Source organism: Lampetra fluviatilis, chromosome 37 (assembly GCF_964198595.1).
Source record: "Lampetra fluviatilis chromosome 37, kcLamFluv1.1, whole genome shotgun sequence".
In the NCBI taxonomy this organism is placed as follows: Eukaryota; Metazoa; Chordata; class Hyperoartia; order Petromyzontiformes; family Petromyzontidae; genus Lampetra; species Lampetra fluviatilis.
This window is the reverse complement of record NC_136311.1, coordinates 3,240,208-3,265,036: the sequence shown is the minus strand read 5'-3', so window position 1 is coordinate 3,265,036 and position 24,829 is coordinate 3,240,208. Positions and strand designations below refer to the sequence as shown.

The 24,829-nt window shown below is 52.9% G+C and overlaps 1 protein-coding gene across 2 annotated transcripts in view; it reads right to left on the bottom strand.

Annotated features, from left to right (window-relative positions):
- Positions 1–2,076: 2,076 nt before the first annotated feature.
- The window catches only part of LOC144945241 (sodium-dependent serotonin transporter-like), a 26,654-nt gene continuing 3,901 nt past the window's right edge, over positions 2,077–24,829 (bottom strand). Inside the window, exons 2-14 of one of the 2 annotated variants that reach the window (XR_013639642.1) lie at positions 23,401–23,535; positions 22,407–22,626; positions 20,384–20,522; positions 19,721–19,855; positions 18,245–18,348; positions 18,020–18,147; positions 16,875–16,987; positions 14,929–15,060; positions 12,726–12,825; positions 10,890–10,990; positions 9,904–10,071; positions 6,091–7,673; positions 2,077–3,435 (exon numbers count right to left, since the gene is read on the bottom strand). Coding sequence is in view for 1 of the 2 variants with exons in the window: in XM_078873602.1 (XP_078729728.1) it covers positions 7,587–7,673; positions 9,904–10,071; positions 10,890–10,990; positions 12,726–12,825; positions 14,929–15,060; positions 16,875–16,987; positions 18,020–18,147; positions 18,245–18,348; positions 19,721–19,855; positions 20,384–20,522; positions 22,407–22,626; positions 23,401–23,535 (1,562 nt within the window). In the remaining variant the exon portion in view is untranslated. Of the gene's footprint in view, positions 3,436–5,492; positions 7,674–9,903; positions 10,072–10,889; positions 10,991–12,725; positions 12,826–14,928; positions 15,061–16,874; positions 16,988–18,019; positions 18,148–18,244; positions 18,349–19,720; positions 19,856–20,383; positions 20,523–22,406; positions 22,627–23,400; positions 23,536–24,829 lie in introns of those variants that run through there. The other variant, XM_078873602.1, reaches the window with a different exon arrangement.

The following is a 24,829-nucleotide window of genomic DNA, read 5'->3' as shown; positions in this document are numbered from 1 at the left end:
GACATCCCGGCCAAATCCGTTGTCGCTACCGCGCCTCCTCGCCAACCCTCTCAACCCTCCGGACAGATCTCGCAGCTGCTGCTGCAAAGGCGACACGTAATGACCCCCACGATCTGCGCTCACAGTCTCCCCACCGTCTCGCCTTAGGTCTTCCCCCTTGGTAGCGAGACCCGCGAAGACCGTTCCAATGCCTGAGTATCAGCGGAGTCAATCGCGAATCGTGACAATTCATGGGATCTCTGGAAAAGGGGGGTCACGATTCCCTACAAAGCCCCTCTGTGGACGGCAGCTCAACTGTCCGGCAGCGGCCTCCGAGCGTGCACGAGCGGGGACGTTGAATTATCGGCTAAACAACAAAAAGCCAAGCAAACTTGCTCTGTTCCGCAACGTCCACGGCTCCTGTTGACTCAACGGGCTCACTAAATGTCTCTGCTTCCTCACCACACCCTCGTTGTGATCTATGTTTCAGCAGCGTCTGTGCTGCTAAAAACCCTTTTGCCGTAAACAACTTAAGGCTCCGTGGGGCGGAGTGCCCCGAAGCCCCATCGAGACCCCACCACGCCACTGCTCCCAACGTCATCCAATCTGCCTTCTCGCAAATCAGCTTGCTCAAAGAAAGTAACGTATTAACTATAGTAGCTATACATTACACTTAACGTAGTGCCGTTGGTTGCTGGCGGCTTGGCATTTTGGGCTTTTAGTGGCCTGTGATAAGCAACCGCTATTTTAAAGAACACAAAATATAAAGTCGTTACACACTGCCCGCGCCTCATGATTGATAAACACGTGCATAGAAAGCAATGGTTCAGTGCAAGAGAGAGAGAGATCGTGTACGTATGTACCTGCACATGCGTGTCCACGCGTGTGTCACGCATAATGTAAGGTACGCCGATTCAAAGTAGACGCATTGTCAATGTTTAGTTTTATATTCCTTCGTGCAAGTTGTTGTCTCTCGCAATCGCTGAAGAACCACAGAGAAACTGGAAGGAAGCCACGCGGCGAGGAGGCGGCGTTACCAACAATTGCCCAAGCTCTGCGGTTTTCTCCATATAAAATATTTTTTTTGCCAATTAATGCATTGGCAGTGGCGCGCAAATACAAACAACAAACGCCACGAAATCCTTCTGCGCAGCACGTGAAGGATTCGTGGCGGATTCGATCTCCTTAACATTACGTCGGGCGTGTGTAGTCATCATCAGGAGCGTGTAACGGACTTGGGCGACGATTGATGGGCTGCGAGACCGACCCTCTGGCCGTGATGGCTGCTGATGCGTTCCTTTTGGCGCACGCTCCAAGTGGCCGCTTGGGCAACAACAAAAATCCTTCAATGACATTTCCGCTTCGCTCACGTCAACACAGAGCGCAGGCGACAGGAAAATATCACTCGAGGTAGGCGATTATGCAACCGGCCACTGCCTGCATTACTCCCCCGTGCCCTTATCGCGCGGAGCCATCTCCACTAAGCGACGTAACATCATTAACAAGTCTGACACGTGGTTACAGAACGTGTGTGTGTGTATGTATAACACGCGGCAAGATATAATCATAAACAAGCTTTGACCATCATCGTCTTCTTCGTCCGGGCTGTAATTCTCTAGAGCGACGGCGTTGTGCGAGTGACCGGCACGCCACGCGAACACCGCGACGCATCCGGGCGATTCTAGGGCAATCGTCGCCGTCGATCGTCACGCGGAAACCGGTCGCCGCAAACCGTTTTCTGTTGTCGATTGTAGAGTGGCTCGGACGTCAGCAAGTCTGATCGCTGCCCTCCCCCGGTGGAGAACTGCCGTGGCGACTCTCGGTCAGCAAAGAGTTGGCACGGCTACACCGAGTTTGCGTGCCCCGCAGACCAAGATATGATTCGTAAATCAGCTTAGGGGCCGTCCATAAAGGACGTCACGCGATTTTTGACGATTTTTGACCAATATACGATTCGTAAACCAGCTTAGGGGCCGTCCATAAATGACGTCACGCGATTTTTGACGATTTTTGACCCCCCCCTAGTCACACGGCGTCACAAAAAGTCAGACCTCCCCCCTCAAATATGCTCTGCCCCCCCCCCCCAAATAAAACATGCTTAAAATCGCTTTAAACTATTGTCATTGTAGTGCGTATTTAATGTGGCGCTGCACTCTGATGTTGTAGGAGAAAACATTTATTAAAAAGTATATTTAATTAAGTAGAACGTGTTGTCTATATTTATTTAAAGTTGCGCATTTTGATGTGACGTCACATTTCTCAAACCCCCCCCCCCCTCGTCACACATCGTCACAAATGTCTGACTCCCCCCTAGGTGCGTGACGTCATTTATGAACGGCCCCTTAGCTCGTGGCTAGATGAAACCAAGTGGCTCTCCGATGACATCCATGACCACAACGCGTTAGTTTCACAGAGCGTCACGCACTTTGCATCTCGCAACGCTTTTTTGTTTTACAAATTTGTAACGCGCAGAGGAGCCGCAGACGAGCGGGAAGGCAGCAGCGGCGGACAGACGGCGGCGACGAGCCCGGCGCTCCGAACAATTGCCTGAGCTCTGGGGCCCACGATGTATTAAGATGTGTTCAGCTAATCGACGCGTATTCGTGCACGTGGGAGGGGAACCGGAGTAGCCTGAGAAACCGACTCGTGCGAGGGGGCAACACTCGATCCTGCACAGATGGACCGGATTGGCGCTTGTCCGCATTCCGCTCTGTCGCCTTCTGCCGGCGAGCCGGGGAACGTTCGCGTGATCCACCAACCCTCGCCTCCCCCCGCTGCTCTGGATTAGGGGCGTGCACGGCCACCGCCGCGCGGCAATTTCTCGTGACAAGCCGACGTGGTTGCCGGTGACGGGTTGCCTTAAAAGTGCCCTCGTTTTTTGTCGATAAATGTAAAAAAACCACTGCACCTGGACGCCCACGGTGATTTAGCACGGCCTTCGGTCTTCACCATGCCGCCATCTGGTCACTCGCTAGCTCATGAAGTACACCCAATCGAAGCGCGCTAGATACAATAATATATATTGCGATACATGATGGAGCGTAAATGTGTGAAGCGAGCTTCTAGAGATGAGTTAGTGGCTGCGAAGAGCTGGGGAACGGGCGCGGTTCCCACGTGATCCCCGAGGCACCAGCTGAGGGCACTTGCCGAACTGTGGGCTAAGGCACTGGCCTGCGTGTGGCAGCGTCCAGGCAGCCTCATCAATCCCCTCCTCAACTCCATCCTCAACACCATCTCATCCTCAACATCATCCTCATCCTCAACACCATCCTCATCCTCAACATCATCCTCAACACCATCCTCATCCTCAACATCACCCTCAACACCATCCTCAACACCATCCTCATCCTCAACATCATCCTCAACACCATCCTCATCTTCAACACCATCCTCATCCTCAACACCATCCTCATCCTCAACATCATCCTCATCTTCAACATCATCATCAACACCATCCTCATCCTCAACACCATCCTCATCCTCAACACCATCCTCATCTTCAACACCATCCTCATCCTCAACATCATCCTCATCCTCAACACCATCCTCATCCTCAAGATCATCCTCAACACCATCCTCATCCTCAACACCATCCTCATCCTCAACATCATCATCATCCTCAACATCATCCTCATCCTCAACATCATCCTCAACACCATCCTCATCTTCAACACCATCCTCATCCTCAACACCATCCTCATCCTCAACATCATCCTCATCCTCAACATCATCCTCATCTTCAACATCATCCTCATCCTCAACACCATCCTCATCCTCAACACCATCCTCATCCTCAACACCATCCTCATCCTCAACATCATCCTCATCCTCAACACCATCAACAGCACCAAGGGGGGGTGCAGGGGGTGCAGGGAGTAGCATTAACAAAGGAAAGGAATGTTAATAGTATGTAGCTGCAGTTACTAAACAACCACGTAGAAAACTAAAGTATAAACTACATAAAAAACTAAAGTATAAACTGCATAGCACCATCAGTATACTTACTATACTCTACATTAAGCTGAGTTACTAACAGCAAGTAATACATTACAATTCTACGTCGTAAAAATTATATAATATGCTTCCATCTAAACTTTATTCTCTTACATCACACGAGCATACACCGTACTATATACTGCCATAGATAAACCCAACATTAAATTATATACTGTATTGCTATAAACCACCTTATACATTTTAATATAACACTATGTATTATTCTACTCACCCTAATGTGTATCACACTGCTATATGTTTACTATACAATTACGATACTATATATTACTTTGTACATTGTATTAAGCATATAAATGTTATACTATTTGTTATTATACACTGTACCATTGACCGTCGTGTCAATGGGTGAGTCGTGGGGGGAAAACTTGCAGCGGAGCAAAGAATCCATTCCCTGCGGAGAATACAATGCCAGTGAGTGGAACGCGGTCTGAAAGTCACCGTAAACGTGAACACAATCAGTTAAGATCCGAAATGGTTTATTACGTCCTTCCAATGATTGCTAAGCCAGAATCCATCTTCACGACATGTCTCGGACCGCATCCGTGAACATAAAGCTGACCTGAAACACGGTAGGACAAACACCTCAGCCGTGGCAGATCACTGTTACAACTCAGTGGGCTCACATGACATTGACTTCTCCAAGACAGAGGTTCTCTGCAAGCCATCTGGCTACCATGAGAGATTCGTTCATGAGGCGATCCACATATACAAACACAGAGACAATTTTAACCGAGAAGATGGATTCTGGCTCAGCAATCATTGGAAGGACGTAATAAACCACTTCGGATCTTAACTGATTGTGTTCACGTTTACGGTGACTTTCAGACCGCGTTCCACTCACTGGCATTGTATTCTCCGCAGGGAATGGATTCTTCGCTCCGCTGCAAGTTTTCCCCCCACGACTCACCCATTGACACGACGGTCAATGGTACAGTGTATAATAACAAATAGTATAACATTTATATGCTTAATACAATGTACAAAGTAATATATAGTATCGTAATTGTATAGTAAACATATAGCAGTGTGATACACATTAGGGTGAGTAGAATAATACATAGTGTTATATTAAAATGTATAAGGTGGTTTATAGCAATACAGTATATAATTTAATGTTGGGTTTATCTATGGCAGTATATAGTACGGTGTATGCTCGTGTGATGTAAGAGAATACAGTTTAGATGGAAGCATATTATATCATTTTTACGACGTAGAATTGTAATGTATTACTTGCTGTTAGTAACTCAGCTTATTGTAGAGTATAGTAAGTATACTGATGGTGCTATGCAGTTTATACTTTATTTTTTTATGTAGTTTATACTTTAGTTTTCTACGTGGTTGTTTAGAAACTGCAGCTACATACTATTAACATTCCTTTCCTTTGTTAATGCTACTCCCTGCACCCCCCCCCCCTTGGTGCTGTTGATCCTGCATAATGCATGGGCATAATATGACTATGAAACCCCCCCACCCACCTCCTACGCATTTACCATGAATATGCTAAATTCCTCTTCATATGCACATTCTTTTTGTTAAGGCGCTCTTCCACCTCCAACCCAGCTTATATATAAGCTCCTAGCTTGGTAGTGTCTCATTCTTCACCTGAAGACGGCTGCTTGCGTTGTAGCCGAAACGTCGTGAGAATTATTTTATTTTATTATGTTTTATTTTTATTATTTTATTACTTCCCTTCTACGTGACTTTACCGAAAGAACCAAGAAGATCATCCTCATCCTCAACACCATCCTCATCCTCAACACCATCCTCATCCTCAACACCATCCTCATCCTCAACACCATCCTCATCCTCAACACCATCCTCATCCTCAACACCATCCTCATCCTCAACACCATCCTCATCCTCAACACCATCCTCATCCTCAACATCATCCTCATCCTCAACACCATCCTCATCCTCAACACCATCCTCATTCTCAACACCATCCTCACTCTCAACACCATCCTCATCCTCAACATCATCCTCATCCTCAACACCATCCTCATCCTCAACATCATCCTCAACACCATCCTCATCCTCAACACCATCCTCATCCTCAACCTCATCCTCAACACCATCCTCATCCTCAACACCAACCTCATCCTCAACACCATCCTCCTCTTCAAGCTCTGCAGCTACCAAAACCTCCACGATGTTTCCCATCTCTAAACAAGGCTGCCCGGGCCTTATCTCATTATTCTCTTCCTCCTGCATCACGTGCACCGTAACCTCCTCAACCTCTTCACCGGCAAACCTCCCTATGAAGCATTGTTTAGTGTTACTGCTGCTGCTGCGTTTGGCAGTGGCGCACAAGCACAAATGACAACTCAACAACTCAACAACACTCCTCAACAACACGATAGCTCTACAATGACGAGTACTGTATACCAGAGGTGTGGACTCGAGTCATGTGACTTCGACTCGAGTCAGACTCGAGTCATGAATTTGATGACTTGCGACTCGACTTGGACTTGCATAACAATGACTTTGTCCCACCTATGAGATGTGGACTCGAGTCATGTGACTTGGACTCGAGTCAGACTCGAGTCATGAATTTGATGACTTGCGACTCGACTTGGACTTGCATAACAATGACTTTGTCCCACCTCTGCTGTATACACTAGGCGACATTTGGGGCGATGGCCCTTCTTTCGTCGCACACGAGGAGAGAGGCCGGAGAGTCGGAGTACACCACGTGATTATTCTTTGGGTCTTTCGGTAAAGTCACGTAAATAGGTTCAAATTAATTAAAAATAAAATAAACAAAATCTCGGACGTTTCGATGACAACACAAGCGAGTCAAGATTTACACCACGTGAGTTGGAGACCGCACGTCACGGCACGGGGTCTGAAAAGAATGCCAACTTTTTTGTGTATGTGTCCTGACGTATAGCTTTGCATGTGCATAGTTAACCATTACGAGCTGTTGAGTAAAAGACAATCCCTTCCATAGTCAGAAAGTGTTACCAAATAACACATTTGAATTAAACGTATAAGGTGACGCTGGCACGTTGCATCATTGGTAGAATTGTTTCTGAGGTGAATGCATAATCCACGTAACGATTGCATTCCTGGGCCCAATTCTCCACCCTCCCCATGCTCCCCAGATTCCCGAACCTCCTCAACATTTTCCAAGCCCACTCATAATGAATCTCCTCATTGTGCCACTCAAAATCTCCAATCCCATGTTCTCTTTGCATCTCTTCCACAACCCACTCACACGTCTCATTCTCAACCCCTTCATCATCCTGCACCTCATAACCACTCAGCTCCCTAAATAAATTGTGGGAACAATTACCACGCATTAGTTGTTCCCTGATTGTATACATCGGTCCATAATCGACGTGTGTCATTGTTGTTGTGATGTGTGATGCTATCGTTTTGTTAATTAAGTTCCTCGTCGCCGGATTGCAATTTCATGGTGGGGGTGATCCAGAAGTTGGCAGTGCCCAACCACTCTCAACTCTTCTTTGCTGAAGCCGCAGTCTCCCACTGGACCACGCAGGAGCATCTCAGGGGGCAAGGCCGAGAACTCTCCCCCTCTCTCTCTCTCTCCCTCTCAGGGCAAGCCCAGAGGCCCCCTGCTGCCTCGCTCAGGCGTGGGACGTGACTACGAGGGGAGACGCGAGGCCAGGTTGAGACCTCCCTTTCGCCTCTGGCGTCACCACCGCGCGCAGCCTCTGTGGGGACACGGACACTCAGGGTCATGGCTGGAGTCTCCCAGGGGCAAGGACAGCATTTCACAACCAGCAGAGTCGGGGTCTACGAGGGGGCAAGGTGGGGTTCTTTCAAGGGTAAGGCTAAGAGGTGTCAGGGCCAAGGCAACGGACAAGGTTGTGGTCATCTTCTTGGTTCTTTCGGTAAAGTCACGTAGAAGGGAAGTAATGAAATAATACAAATAAAACATAATAAAATAATTCTCACGACGTTTCGGCCACAACGCAAGCAGCCGTCCTCAGGTGAAGACCAGTGTCTGAACGCTGTCTCCCCGACAAACCTGGTCTTCACCTGAGGATGGCTGCTTGCGTTGTGGCCGAAACGTCGTGAGAATTCATAATCAACGTTTTTGGGTTTAGATCGCGTTATTTATAAATGTGTCGTAACCCTCCACCACCCGACACGGCCAATCAGTAAAAAAGTGTCACGTTGACAAAAGACAAATAGTTCACTGCTTTAGCATCATCGGGCGAATTGCCCGATGATGCTGGATGCAATTACCAGCGAAACGTCGTACTCAAATTGTAAATGTTGTGGTTCCACGCTTCAACACACCGGTGGGCTAAAGCAGTGAACTATTTGTCTTTTGTCAACGTGACACTTTTTTACTGATTGGCCGTGTCGGGTGGTGGAGGGTTACGACACATTTATAAATAACGCGATCTAAACCCAAAAACGTTGATTATGAATAATAGTGGTCGCGAAAGCCTACGTGTTAAACTGTCGTGAAAATTATTTTATTATGTTTTATTTGTATTATTTTATTACTTCCCTTCTACGTGACTTTACCGAAAGAACCAAGAAGATGAATCCCTGCAGTCACGAAAGCTTTAAATCGAAATTTAAGGTTGTGGTCCTAGCCGCAAGGCTGGAGACTGAGGGGCAAAGCTGTAATCTCGAGGCCCATGTCCCGCGTGTTCATTGTGGCCTGGTTCCAGTCCTTTGCTGCGTTTCCGTGTTTGTAAGTGGAAGGAATTACTCAACTCGTTCCAATGAACACAATCATTATGTTATTCCTCAAATCGCATCGCCTGTTAAGTGTGCTTGTTCTCAAAGTAGTACAGGCGTGGGTAAATATTTGTCCGAGTCTTGAGCGCGATAATTTTTTTTCCAGGGAAGTGATTTCTTATTTATTTGTCCTAATCATTCTAACCGGGTTTTTTTTCCTAATACGATAAAATGCCGCTTGTTTGAGAAAGTAAATCTGAAACGGTGGTGACTCTAAGGTCCATTAGACTGGAGACCCTGATATGGGGGGGCGGGGAGGGGGCATTGATATCCACAGCCGCAGTGTACGACTCCACGAACGGCTCTGAGACTAAGATCAGACCGTGCAAGTCAGTCACGAGTGGCCGACTGCTGTGGAATCTGGGAGGTGGAAGCCATGGCGGTGGAGGTATCGATGGTGGCCTTTTTTTTTACTTCAACTTAAAAGCCCCAAAGCGTGAGTTGGTGGGGTACGCTTGTGACACCGCTGCCAATTCGTGTGGGCCGCACTGACCACCACCACGGCCACGGAATCGCCCAGTGCTGCGCGTGTCTTCATGAGCGCGTTCGTGCGTTGCGCCCAAGGGGGCGATAAGAGCGGGGAATGGGTCGCGATAAGCGGCGGCTCTGTCAAATGGGGGAAGTTGTGGTGACCCGGGCAGGGCGGCTCCACTCGTTTTAATAATAATATTGTGGTCGTCTATTTACCCTGGACAGCCTCGACGGGAACCTCGTTCTTTTGTCTTCAGGAAGGTCACGGCATCGGAGTGCTTGGTCACCTCGTTATTGAGTGCTTTGCGTGTGGCAGGAAACCGTGGCACGCTGCTCATGAAAAAAAAACGAATTCCGATCTGCGAATAACATTCACCGTTGCACCCACAGATTGTGGAAACATGAACCGACTTGCTGTGCTGCCTTCTATTTGGCCGCATAGACATCCAGTGTGTTATTGAGGTCTCACCCAGATTGGCGATCTCTGCGTGATCCACCAACCCTGGCTACTCCACGTGGGTCCCCTAGGCTGCTGGACTACCACACTCAACAAATAACGAGGTCCCGGTCAACCCTGACCTTCACTCTTAACCATGACCCCGACTCTGCCCCTGATGGCAACACAGACCCCCAATCCCAACCACAACCTCTTACAAGAATCTGACCTCGACTGCTCAGCTGAACCTCACCCCTCAGCCGACCCCGCCCCCTCACCTGCCGCAGTGTGCCGGGCGCGCGGACCAGCGCGTAGATCATGTAGAGCGGCACGCACACGAAGGAGGAGGCCGACACCACGTAGCCCACGGAGATGCTCCACGGGGGGAACGTGTAGTCAAAGAGCCGCAGCTGCGGAGTCGTCAGCAGGAAGCTCAAGCAGATTAACTGCGGAGAGAGCGATGGAGAGAGGGTAGCGAGCGGGGAAGAGTCGGGGGAAAGGGGGCGAGAAGCAGAGTTTAAAAATGTTAATAAAAAAAAATCGAAATGATGAACGAAGCAAAGTGCCGAATACACCGAGCATCTTATTGTTTCCACTGATCGTAAAAAAAGAGAAGGGAGAGATACGGAAGGGCAGAGAGGGGAGAGCTCACGAGGAAGATCTTGCATCCTCGCAGAGGGAAATTTGCACGGACGAGGTCTATGGCTGATCATCATTCTCATATCTCAGAATCTATAACTGTTTTGCCTTCTCGCACCACACGTCGACGTTTAGAATTGGTTACTGATTTTAAAAAACAAAGTGATCTCAGAATCAACGACAAACAATGATAAACCTCGTTAAATATAAAATAACACTCAAAACCAAGACCCAGCAGTCTTCAAGAAGGATATCTCGGCTCCAGGCGTATTTGGGAATCTGTAGCAGGTGAGTTAAAACATGACATGGGGTGGTTTGAGAACCTCTCCCAGGTGTGTTGATAATACTCTTCATAAAAATATTGAATTCTACCACAAAGCGTGTGGAAATATTCTCCGAGTGAACAGGGCGGTGTTCTTCATTGCAAGACCCGCGGGCCACTTGCAACCTCCAATGGTTTCAAACGTGTGGCGGCCCTCACACTGATGGTGTCTCACCGGTGAATGTGCTGTCCCCCCCCCCCACTCTGAAAATGAGTGCATAAGACCGGACTAGGATATTTTCATAAGCGCGTGTCGTAGAGGAAACATGTACCAGGTGAGTGCACCTGATGTGTGGAACTCACGGAGAGGAAGATGGGGGAGAACGCCGCCCAGCACACCTGCCAGAACAAGCCGGGCGTGAAGCCCAGCATGTCCTTAATGTCGGACGAGAACCGCCTGACACCTGCGGAGCGGACAGGTGGGTCAGGCGCGGGGCTGTATACACACTCCGGTCAATACGAAGACAAACATTCCCCGCGTAGCCTTCACGCACTGTTGGGGCAAGTGCTGTTGCCGAGCACCTATGTAGGTCCTGCACGGCGCACGAGGGGGTGGTGTGATCGGCACACCGCGCTCGGCCGCCTTACACACACAAGGCAAAGATCTCCCGTATAGCCTGTACAGACTGTTGGGGCAAGTGCTGTTAGCGAGCACAGCTATGATAGCCGGTACGGCACACGAGGGGGTGGGTGGCCAACACCACTCCCAGCCGCTTTTGTTTCCCCAGTGGCGATGTTTACACACCACACCAGTTACACAGTTACGGCTGAGTCGACCTAGGGGAGGCCCATGACCGGTTCAGATAATCGTCACTTGTGTTTGCTTTGAGCGGGAATCGAACTCGCCGGGTTCGCAGCATAGCGCGCTAACCGCTAGACAGCCGCTCCCCACACACACACAGACACACACAGAGACACACACAGACACACACAGACACACACGCTCTCCACACACACACAGACACACACAGACACACACAGACACACACACAGACACACACAGAGACACACACAGACACACACGCTCTTCACACACACAGACACACACAGACACACACCCTCTCCACATAAACACACACAGACACACACAGACACACACGCTCCACACATACACACAGACACACACAGACACACACCCTCTCCACACACATACAGACACACACACAGACACACACAGACACACACACAGACACACACAGACACACACGCTCCACACACACACACAGACACACACCCTCTCCACACACAGACAGACACACACACAGACACACCCTCTCCACACATACACAGACACACAGACACACACGCTCTTAACACACACACAGCCACACACAGACACACACCCTCTCCACACACACACAGACACACACAGACACACACCCTCTCCACACACACACACAGACACACACAGATACACACCCTCTCCACACACACACACAGCCACACACAGACACACACACACAGACACACACAGACACACACACACACAGCCACACACAGACACACACACACAGCCACACACAGACACACACAGAGACACACAGACACACACCCTCTCCACACACACACAGCCACACACAGACACACACGCTCTCCACACACACACACAGACACACACCCTCTCCACAGACACACACACAGCCACACACAGACACACACACACAGACACACACAGACACACACACACACAGCCACACACAGACACACACACACAGCCACACACAGACACACACAGAGACTAACAGACACACACCCTCTCCACACACACACAGCCACACACAGACACACACGCTCTCCACGCACACACACAGACACACACACAGCCACACACAGACACACACCCTCTCCACAGACACACACAGACACACACACAGCCACACACAGACACACACAGACACAGACACACACAGACGCACACAGGAGGCCCATCATCTAAGACGCCACTCTGGATAGTCCAGCTGGTGGGTGACGCGGCAGGTTGACTGAGTGCGGATATCAGGGGTCACGCCGTCGGGGTCCGGATGAAAAGGGAGGGATATCGGGTAGGCACAGGGGCCAGGGAGAAGAAAGGGGGGGGGGGGAGTGAGGATGGAAGAAAGGGGGATCAGGAGGGGGGGGGGGGTGTGGGGGGGTCCGTGCCGTAGAACCAGGAGACGGCGATGGACTCGAACAAAACCACAGCGATGATGGCCACTCCGGTGCCAAACTCCTCCAGCAGTTTCACCACGTAGGCGCCTCCCTGGCCACACAGCACAGCGCGCATAGCATGCCGCGTGTGACATAGCACGCGTAGCATGGCCCATACAGCACACCGCGCAAAGCGAATCACGCACAGCACGCGAAGCATAGCGTAGCACGGCGCACTACGCATAGCGCCCCCACGCACAGCACGCAGAGTACGCTGAGCACAGCACCCCCCAACGCCCCGTATCGAACTCTTCCACCTCGGTCACAGTTTGATTTTAAACTGTCGATTATTTACGATGACTTCGTTTGACATCAAGATGATACGCTCCTCCGATAAAATCTCAGTACGACAGTCACCCTGCACCTGCTTTAATGTTTACATAATTCCTTCTGGTAGTTGTACCATGATCAGTCTAAAAATAATCTTGCCGAGTCGATTTGCGCTGCAGGGAGTGCAATCGTCAACTCGCGTCTCACATCCATTTGTGTCTGCGCAATGCTTTCAATGTACCACGCGATGCGGTTGTTTTTTTGTTGTCGCTATTTCTATTGACTTCACTCTTTTTGGTGACCGAGGTCTCCATCTGAACGCTTACTCCACCTCAAGCCTCAAGACAGGCCACTCTACACACAGCACGTGCATCACGCGGAGCATGCCACCTCTCGCCCCGCGTCAACGCGCATAGTACATCACGTACCGCACGCAGCACACAACAACCACGCATAGACCATCACGTCCCCATGCACAGCGCCACGCATAGTACACCACGTGACGCGCACAGCACACAACAACCACGCATAGACCATCACGTCCCCATGCACAGCGCCACGCATAGTACACCACGTGACGCGCACAGCACACAACAACCACGCATAGACCATCACGTCCCCATGCACAGCACCACGCATAGACCATCACGTCCCCATGCACAGCGCCACGCATAGTACACCACGTGACGCGCACAGCACACAACAACCACGCATAGACCATCACGTCCCCATGCACAGCACCACGCATAGACCATCACGTCCCCATGCACAGCACCACGCATAGACCATCACGTCCCCATGCACAGCGCCACGCATAGTACACCACGCGACGCGGGCAGCACCACCACTGCCAGTGCATAGGCCACCTTTATTCATGCGCGGTTACTCAGCGAGGTTCACCTGCGCGAGGGTGACTCGATGTCATCTGCGTGAGTTCATGACCGACCTGTGGAATTGAGACTCTCACCTGCGTGAGCGTGACACACTCACCTGAGCGTGAGACACTCACCTGCGTGAGCGTGACACACTCACCTGAGCGTGAGACTCACCTGAACGAGTGAGACTCTCACCTGCGTGAGCATGAGACTCACCTGAGCGAGTGAGACACTCACCTGAGCGTGAGACTCACCTGAGCGAGCGAGACTCTCACCTGCGTGAGTGAGACACTCACCTGCGTGAGACACTCACCTGAGCGAGTTAGACACTCATCTGAGCGTGAGACTCACCTGAGCGAGCGAGACTTTCACCTACGTACGTGAGACACTCACCTGCGTGAGACACTCACCTGAGCGAGTGAGACACTCACCTGAGCGTGAGACTCACCTGAACGAGTGAGACTCTCACCTGCGTGAGCATGAGACTCACCTGAGCGAGTGAGACACTCACCTGAGCGTGAGACTCACCTGAGCGAGCGAGACACTTACCTGCGTGAGCGTGAGACACTCACCTGCGTGAGCGTGAGACTCTCACCTGAGCGAGTGAGACACTCACCTGAGCGTGAGACTCACCTGAGCGAGCGAGACTCTCACCTGCGTGAGTGAAACACTCACCTGCGTGAGACACTCACCTGAGCGAGTGAGACACTCATCTGAGCGTGAGACTCACCTGAGCGAGCGAGACTTTCACCTACGTAAGTGAGACACTCACCTGCGTGAGACACTCACCTGAGCGAGTGAGACACTCACCTGAGCGTGAGACTCACCTGAACGAGTGAGACTCTCACCTGCGTGAGCGTGAGACACTCACCTGCGTGAGACACTCACCTGAGCGAGTGAGACACTCACCTGAGCGAGTGAGACACTCACCTGAGCGAGTGAGACACTCACCTGAGCGTGAGACTCACCTGAGCGAGTGAGACTCTCACCTGCGTGAGTGAGACACTCACCTGCGTGAGCGTGCTCAGCGAGCCCAGGAAGCAGGTGAACACCACGAGGAGCAGGAGGAGTCCGCGGCGCCGCGAGAACACGCGGGGGAACTCATCGGTCACCGCCGTGACGATCGCCTCCAGCCCTCCGAACTACACACGTCGTCGCCAACGTCACCGCCATCAGCCGTCATCTATCCACTGCTGGATGAAGGCCTCCACAAGCCGCCGCCGCCTCTCACGGCCACGCAACGCAACCGGTCCGCGCGACACCGTTGCACGCGAGCCGATCGCATCGTCGTCGTCGTCGTTCCACATCCGAGACGGGCGGCCTCCTCTGGAGCGCGCTCCCTCCTCTGGCTACCCCTCGTGAGCAGTGCCGGACTAAGAAGCTAGTGCGCGGGGCCTGGAGCACATGTTATAAAGGGGCCCTAAATAAAAAAAAATATGACACGTAAATATTCAAACAAATAAATGATTCACTTGCATAGTAAAGTAATTGTGTTTTTTCCTTTGCTATACAGCCAGATAATTCGACAAATCGCTAACCTTAAACACCCTGTCGTTCGTAAAAGTCGAAGGCGGTATAGTACTATAGTAATAGAGCAAGTGCAGAATCACTGAACCGGAATTTATAGCTTGAAAGCATTTAGCGCGGGGCCCTTGAAAGTACGGGGCCCGTAGCTACTACTACTACTACATGTGTAGCTACTACTACTACTACATGTGTAGCTACTACAACATGTGTAGCTACTACTACTACTACATGTGTAGTTACTACTACTACTACATGTGTAGCTACTACTACTACTACATGTGTAGCTACTACAGCTACTACATGTGTAGCTACTACTACTACTACATGTGTAGCTACTACAACATGTGTAGCTACTACTACTACTACATGTGTAGTTACTACTACTACTACATGTGTAGCTACTACTACTACTACATGTGTAGCTACTACAGCTACTACATGTGTAGTTACTACTACAACATGTGTTACTACTACTACTACATGTGTAGCTACTACAACATGTGTAGTTACTACTACTACATGTGTAGTTACTACTACAACATGTGTAGCTACTTGTGCGCCTGTGTGGTGCCCTTCCGAGCAGCGAGCGCGATGGCGCCGACGGTCGCGTCGCTCTACCCGCTCGCTCGTGCGACGCGCCGGCCTCCGCAGGTGGGCGCTACTCGCGGGCACCGCGTTGCTTCACAGTCCGTAGGCTACACGGTGGACCTGTGTCTGCGTGTGTGTGTGCGCGCCATAGCAGGTGATGTGCATATGGTGTCTGACCAGGGTCGGGTGAAGTCAGGTGAGGTGACCTGAGTTGAGTTGGAGGTCAGGTGAGGTGAGGTTAAAACACCAAACTGAAACCTTTTACGAGGAATCATGGTCTGCATTAAACCACAATGCTTGTGGTCAGAATGCAAACAAAAACACACTGTGATCATAGACCAGAGGACGCCAAAAGGCCAAAAGGCGTCCTCGGGTCTAACACCGTTTGAGACTAGGCTCAAAAGAAAGCTGTCTCTGGTGTGGACCAATAAGTTTCAAGGACAATGCATATATTATCAGAGTGCGTTTTTTGTTTGCATTCTGACCACAAGCATTGTGGTTAATGCAGACCATTATTCCTTGTAAAAAGGTTTCACTTTGGTGTTTAAAACATCCTAACACAACTGTTTTGTTGCCAGAAAAAATGGGGGAAAACCTGTGATCATATTTTGGTACTGACAAAGGAGGTCCCATGATGAGGTGAGGTTAGTTGAGTTGAGGTGAGTCAGATGAGTTGCGTTGAAGTGCGGCAAGGTGGAGGTGAGTCGGGTAAGGTGTTTGAGGGGAGTCAGCTGAAGCGAGGTGAGTTCAGACGGAGGTCAGGTGAGGTGAGGTTAGTTGAGGTGTTTGAGGTGAGCTGAGGTGAGTGACGTGAGGCGATGGAGGGGAACCCGCGTCGCACCGTGCTGTCCAGCCCCAGGGTGACCATCATGATGAAGAAGATGACAGCGAAGAATGGCGCGCCGGGCATGGTGGCGATCGCCTCGGGGTAGGTGATGAAGAGAAGGCTCGGGCCTGCGGGGGAGGGAGTGGGACGTCCATTACTCGACTGGGGGGGGGGGGTGAGCCCCCCCCCCTCACTGTGCCCCCACCAGGAAAGGGGGAAGCGCCGAGAATGAAACCCCCGCAAACCATCCCCTCTCATCCCCTCTCATTCCTCTCATCCCTCTCCTCCCCTCACATCCCTTCACATCCCCTCACATCCCCTCTCATCCCCTCTCATCCCCTCTCATCCCTCCTCCTGTCGCATCGCCTCAGCTGGCGGTGGTGGAGGTAGTGGTGAATCGTGGTGGAAGGTTAGGTGTGATGGAGGGTATGTAGTGGTGGTGGAAGTGGTGGTGGTGGAGGTGATGGTGGTGGTGGTAGTGGAGGAGGTGGTGGTGGTGGAGGTGATGGTGGTGGAGGTGGTGGTGGAGGTGGTAGTGGAGGAGGTGGTGGTGGTGGAGGTGATGATGGTGGTGGTAGTGGAGGAGGTGGTGGTGGTGGAGGTGATGGTGGTGGTGGTGGTGGTGGAGGTGGTGGTGGAGGTGGTGGTGGAGGTGATGGTGGAGGTGGTGGTGGTGATGGTGGTGGAGGTGGTGGTGATTGTGGTGGAGGTGGTGGGGGAGGTGATGGTGGCGGAGGGGGTGGAAGTGGTCATGGTGGTGATGGTGGTGGAGGTGGTGGTGAAGGTGATAGTGGTGGTGGTGGTGGAGGTGGTGGAGGTTATGGTGGTGGAGGTGGTGGAAGTGGTGGTGGTGGAGATGATGGTGGTGGAGGTGGTGGTTGAAGTGGTGGTGGTGGTGGAGGTGGTGGAGGTGGTGGTGGTGAAGGTGATGGTGGAGGTGGTGGTGGTGATGGTGGTGGAGGTGGTGGTGATTGTGGTGGAGGTGGTGGTGGAGGTGATGGTGGCGGAGGGGGTGGAAGTGGTCGTGGTGGTGATGGTGGTGGAGGTGGTGGTGATGGTGGTGGTGGTGGTGGAGGTGATGGTGGGGGAGGTGGTGGAAGTGGTGGTGGAGGTGATGGTGGTGGAGGTGGTGGTGGTGTAAGTGGTGGTGGAGCTCTCGCCAATGTTCTTCGCCACGTCCTCGACCTTCTCGCCGCGCCTCTCCGCCATGTATCCCAGCACAGTGAAGATGACGAAGCCCGAGATGAAACTCGTGGCGCAGTTGATGGAGCTGGTCACAATCGCGTCCCTACGCAGCACAGGGACACAGGGGGGGGGTCATTCGCGTCGATTGTGGTTGTCGCGGTTGGTGTCTGCGTTCGGCGCAGGTGTGTTGCGACTCGCACCTGTACAGGTTGTTGTGGTAGGGGTTGTAGCTCGCCAGCGCCAACAAAACCCCGAAGCCGGGGCCCAGCGAGAAGAACACCTGAGCCGCTGCTGCGACCCACACCTGAGACAACGACGACGACTCGAGCTCATCATTCATTGTGCGCGGCCAGGAGAGAGACACTCAAAGAGACCCCCGGCACGAGTCTCGGTTGGCAACAGCGCCCTGGGGTGGTCACCCAAGTGGCACCGGTTGAAAGCGGAGATGGTTGTTTGTGATGGTCGTGGCGGTGACGGCGATGATGTTTGAGCGCTCCATCACCGGAGTATGATTATATTTTCTAGACAGGTGTTCAGATTAAGTTGGGACCGGCGCTTCCCTCTGGTGGGAGGTGACGGAGGGGGGGGGGGGGGGCTCTATCCCCCCTTCCCCCCTCCCCCACCTCTGGGGCATGAATTAGCGGGGGGCAATTAACTCTGCGCGCGCGAGCCTCATCACGCCGCGATGCATCATGGGAATCACACGAGTTCACACGTGCGGTGACAAAGCCACGACTTACATAGTCACCGTCGTCACTCACCCCCACGCACCATCACCTCACCAGCTCACCCTCACCAGCTCACCCTCACCTCACCAGCTCACCCTCACCTCACCAGCTCACCCTCACCTCACCAGCTCACCCCCACTCACCATCACCTCACCAGCTCACCCCCACTCACCCTCACCTCACCAGCTCACCCTCACCTCACCAGCTCACCCTCACCTCACCAGCTCACCCTCACCTCACCAGCTCACCCTCACCTCACCAGCTCACCCCCACGCACCATCACCTCACCAGCTCACCTTCACCTCACCAGCTCACCCTCACCTCACGCACCATCGCCTCACCATCACCTCACCAGCTCACCCCCACTCACCATCACCTCACCAGCTCACCCTCACTTACCCCCACCTCACCAGCTCACCCTCACGCACCATCACCTCACCATCACCTCACAAACTCACCCTCACGCACCATCACCTCACCAGCTCACCCCCACTCACCATCGCCTCACCAGCTCATCATCACCCACCCATCCTCACCCACCCCATCATCATCACCCATCATCACCCACCCATCATAACCCACCCATCATCACCCACCCATCATCATCACCCATCATCACCCACCCATCATCACTCACTCATCATCACCCACTCATCATCACTCACCCATCGTCACCCACCCATCATCACCCACCCATCCTCACCCACCCATCATCACCCACCCATCATCACCCACCCATCATCACCCAACCATCGTCACCCACCCATCATCACCCACTCATCATCACTCACCCATCGTCACCCACTCATCATCACTCACTCATCATCACCCACCCATCATCACCCACTCATCATCACCCACCCATCATCTACACAACCCGGGTCCCAACATTAGACCCCGACAGGGGACCCCCGTCAGCCGCCCCCTCGCGGCCCCCACTCCACGAACCTCGCTGTCGAGGAGGCGGTCCCAGTTGGGGGTGAGGTAGAAGCGCACCCCGCGCCACGCGCCGGGCAGGGTGGCCCCGCGCACCAGCAGCACGGCCAGCACCACGTAGGGGAACGTGGCGGTGAACCACACCACCTGCAGCCCACACGACACGCTCAGCCACGCTCCACCACGCTCCACCACGCCACGCTCCACCACGCAGCGCTCCACCACGCAGCGCTCCACCACGCCACGCTCCTCCACGCAGCGCTCCACCACGCCACGCTCCACCACGCCGTGCTCCACCACGCTCCACCACACCACGCTCCACCACGCCGCGCTCCAACACGCCACGCTCCACCACGCCACGCTCCACCACGCCACGCTCCACCACGCCGCGCTCCACCACGCCACGCTCCACCACGCCACGCTCCACCACGCTCCACCACGCCACGCTCCACCACGCCACGCTCCACCACGCCACGCTCCACCACGCCGCGCTACACTACTCCATTCCCCCCAGAATTGACAAACAGCAATGTCCCCACTGTCTACTCTGCACAACAACCCCCATCTCCACCACTTACCAACAGATGGAGATTGGGGCGAGAGGGGGGGGTCCCCTTACGCCTCAAGACCCCCCCCCAAGCGCCCCCGTAGCCCCCCCCCCCCCCAGGGACTCGCCTTGCCGGAGGTGCGCACCCCCCTCCACAGGGAGAAGTAGACGGCGAGGAAGACGAGCGCGACGCACGCCACGAGCGGCCAACGCAGCCAGCCCACGTCCTCCAGCCCCCACGCGTTGTGCAGGCCCAGCACGTGCCGCCTGCAAGGTGGTGGTGGGGGTGGTGGTGGTGGCCGTGGTGGCCGTGGTGGCCGTGGTTGGGGTGGTGGTGGTGGTGGCCGTGGTGGCCGTGGTGGCCGTGGTGGCCGTGGTTGGGGTGGTGGTGGTGGTGGCCGTGGTGGCCGTGGTGGGGGTGGTGGTGGTGGCCGTGGTGGTGGTGGTGGCCGTGGTGGTGGTGGTGGCCGTGGTGGTGGTGGTGGCCGTGGTGGTGGTGGTGGTGGCCGTGGTAATGTGGTAGAGTGTGGCGCGTGGAAGGGGGAGCGGTGGCACGGTGAATAGCGCGCTCCGCTACGAACCCGGTCACCCGAGATCAAGTCCCGCTCACGGCCAACACCGGCGACAGTGAATATGCGAATAGGTCGCTGGTGCAGTGTTTAAATATTACACGGGTCAACACACTTTTCTGGCATAAGGTATTCCAACGGTAATATTGGGGTGCTGATTCCAAATCTTGCATCAGTTTTTGTCTATCACATCAGGTTTTTGAGATATCAAATATTGCATTTTCAATAAAAACTGCAGAAAAATATTAAATAAATGTGGATATCTACATAAAATGATATTATAAACACACTATCCTAAAAAAACAGCACCATATTTTAACACTAAAGCAGCCACTGACTCGCAACAACTTACAATCATAAGTGACAGAGTTAATTTCGGGTAAAATCAATGAAAATGGGGTATGCCGATAGCATAAAAATGAGATGTGATAGAGCAAATCAGATTTGGAATCAGCACGCTGAAATTAGTCTAAAACAGCAAAGTCCAGGCCAGAAAAAAACGTTTTTTTTTTGTTGACCAGTGTTATCAGTCGGGAGACACAGGCGGTCAGGTGCGGCATGTATGATGAACTTCCTTCGCACCGTACGTAGCCAAGCGTGCTAATCGGAGGCGTGGTGTTGGTCACCCACCCCTCGTGCGCGGCACCGGCCTTCGTAGGTGCTGCTCAACAGTCTGATAGGGCTACACGGGGGATCGTTGTCTTGGAAGGGATGTGATGATGTTGGTGATGGTAGTCGTAGCGATGATGCGTTCCACGCATGGTCCGCTGCTGTGCATTGAAAAATGTTGATACTCCTAACTGATACTCCTGCTGTTATGGAGGGACTCATGCTGCCAGCTATGGCTGCAACGTTTGGTCGTACATGTTATGTGTAGATCGTTTATTGTTACATTTGAATCACAGTTCCTATGATCACTGTTACATTGTTTTTATCGCTTTATTTTGGTGACTTCGTAAACGTTTTGGTTTACCCATATTTTCTTCTTAGGTTTTTTCGGCTGTGACGGTCCCACCTGATGACGGAGACTTGTGTTGCCTCCGAAACGTCGTGATTTTTGTTTTTATTTTATTTTACTTTCTACGTGACTTTACCGAAAAAACCTAAGAAGATGATTCCTTGCAGTCACGAAAGCTTCAAATCTAGAATTACCCATATTTGTTTGTTGTAGTACAGAGTTAGACTGTTAACTTTAATCAAAATTGTCTTATGCTTGTTATTGTTTGACTTGCATCCCACTGGGATGTTTGTACACAGCGTTGAAACGCAGTGTTTTTTTCTGGAAGACTTTGATGTTTTTCCCTGGATTTTTCTGTTGCACGTAGTCACTTTAAGATGTTTCTTGTTCATATTTTTGCTTGTTGCGGTTGCACCCGAGTCAAGAGCCGCACGGCTCACAAGGCTACTACACCTAATAAATTAACTGACCCGTCCCCTTGTCCCACGCGTTCTGTGGCCCCCTGCACGTCCCGCCCGCCCATGTCCCACACGTGACTCCAGTGTCACCCTGTCTGCCCCCCCGCCCCCCCCCCACACCCCCCGCCCCCCGCCCCCCCCACACACCCCCACCGACGCAGCTCACGTGTAGAACTCCTCGGCGGGCGATCGCGAGTGCGCCCCCCACGTGGAGTTGTTGCGCAGGAAGTAGTCGGAGCAGTCGGGGGTGTTCCAGGCGTTGTCGCAGTGCGCCCAGGGCAGCTCCGTGGTGAGGCTCGAGTAGAGGTAGAACAGGGCCCAGGCGATCACCGTGTTGTAGTAGAAGGCGACGTACAGCGACATCACGCAGATCGCGTAGCCCACGCCTGGCGCCGGGGGGTTGCGGGTTGGATCCCGGGTGTTAGGGGGGCGGGGGGGGGGGTACAGCACACAGACACCTCGAGATACGAGCACATGGGTATAGAGACACACCTGTTGACAAACACACCTGTATGCCAGTACACCTGTATACAGACACACCTGTATACTCGTGTAGTGTAATAGCGCCGCCTGGTGACCAACAGCGGCAACTGCAGTGTAGAGACAGCACACCGCCGGTGAGCGACAGTACACGCGGCTGTGTGTGTCGGCAGAATGGAAGAACTGGGGGGCCAGGCTCATGGAGGGGGTCCACCTGGAGGCCCCTGGAACCTGCTGGTAGGTTCGAGAAGGTGGAGGGGGGGGGGGTGGCCAGGGCTGAGCGAGGCCGCGCTGTGTGGATAATAAAAGTAGCCGAGAGCGGGAGCTCGGGGGCTGTTCGTGGCAATCGGATCGTCTCGTCGCCGTCGTCGCTGATGAAGTCGCTCGACGTCGCGCTGCTCGACGGCCAGTGTCGTGTTGAGGCTAGCGAGTGACGGGTGTGTGTAGTCGAGATCGTGTGTGTTGATGAAAGAAGGTGCCTCCACAATTATCGTCTCCTGAGTCCTGCACTGCACTGGTATACAGACACACTTGTACAGCTATAAACATCTACACCTGTACACCTGTTTGCAGACACACCTGTATGACGGACGTACCTGTATAGACCACCGCCTGTGCACTACGCTGCCGCTGTGTGCCCGAATGTCCTGACACCCCGCTCCCCGCCCCTGTCCCCGTACCTTTGAAGAGGGGGCAGATCTTGTTCCACAGCGAGATGGCTCCCGTTCTGTGGAACTGCCCCAGCGCCAGCTCCATGTAGAAGAGAGGGACCCCCCCAAACACAACCATCACCATGTAGGGGAAGAGGAAGGCTCCTGGGGGAGGGGGGGGCGCGGAGAGGGGGGGGGGCACATCCATCCGGGACCCCCGTGGTAGCCGGGTTAGCCGAGGGGGAGATCGGAGACTGGGCAGCTGCGTCTGGCCGGAGAGGCAACGCGACACGGTTCGACTTCGGGCAGCGGACACGAGGTTGGCGCAGATCACCCCCGCAGCATCTGGGGGGCTGAAGTGAGCTGAACCCTGACCCCCCCTCCCCTACTGAAGCTTCAGCCCCCCCCCCCCCCACGTTCTAAATTCGCAGAGTCAAATGCACGCGTCCGCTGGCGCGGTGTTTAACACGAACGGCAGCATCGCGGGACCCGCTGTCGCCTTTCACGTTTGCTCGGAGTTGGTTTAACGCGGAGCATGCCCCCACCCCTACACCGCCTCTCCTGAGTTGGCGTATGAGCCCCCCGCCACCACCGCCCCCCCCAGCTTGTAAACCAGGTAACGATGCAGTCCCGCGGCGCAGATGAGAAAGTCTGAATGAACGAGCTCGGTTTGGTCATCGCTGTAGATGCGTGTACTCACACACTCACACACACACTCACACACTCACACACACTCACACACTCACACTCTCACTCACTCACACACCCACACTCATCTCGTGTCGTGGTGATGCGTGCACACACACACTCACACTCGTGTCGTGGTGATGCGTGCACTCACATTCACACGCACTCACACTCACTCACACTCGTGTCGTAGTGATGAGTGCACTCACATACTCACACACACTCACTTACACACTCACTCACACACACTCACACTCACTCAAACACACTCACTCACTCATTCACACTCACTCACACACACTCACTCACACACACTCACTCACACACACTCACTCACTCATTCACACTCACTCACACACTCACACACACTCACTCACACTAACTCACACACACTCACTCACACACTCACACTCACTCACTCACACACACTCACACACACTCACTCACACTCTCACACTCACACACTCACACACTCACTCACTCACATACTCACACACTCACTCACTCACACTCACTCAAACTCATACTCACTCACACACACTCACACTCACTCACACACTCACACACACTCACTCACACACTCACACACAACAACAACAACCACTAAGTGGCGGTGACGTCACCACGACGCTTGTGTCAGGCCAAGTGCACCTTGAGGCCACGTGAAGTGTCCAACGCCCGCTGGCAGGAGGTCACGGGGCAGACCCAGCAGGTGCCACTGGTCGACTGACCGAGATGACCGAGATGACTGGCTGATGCACCACCTTTGCCC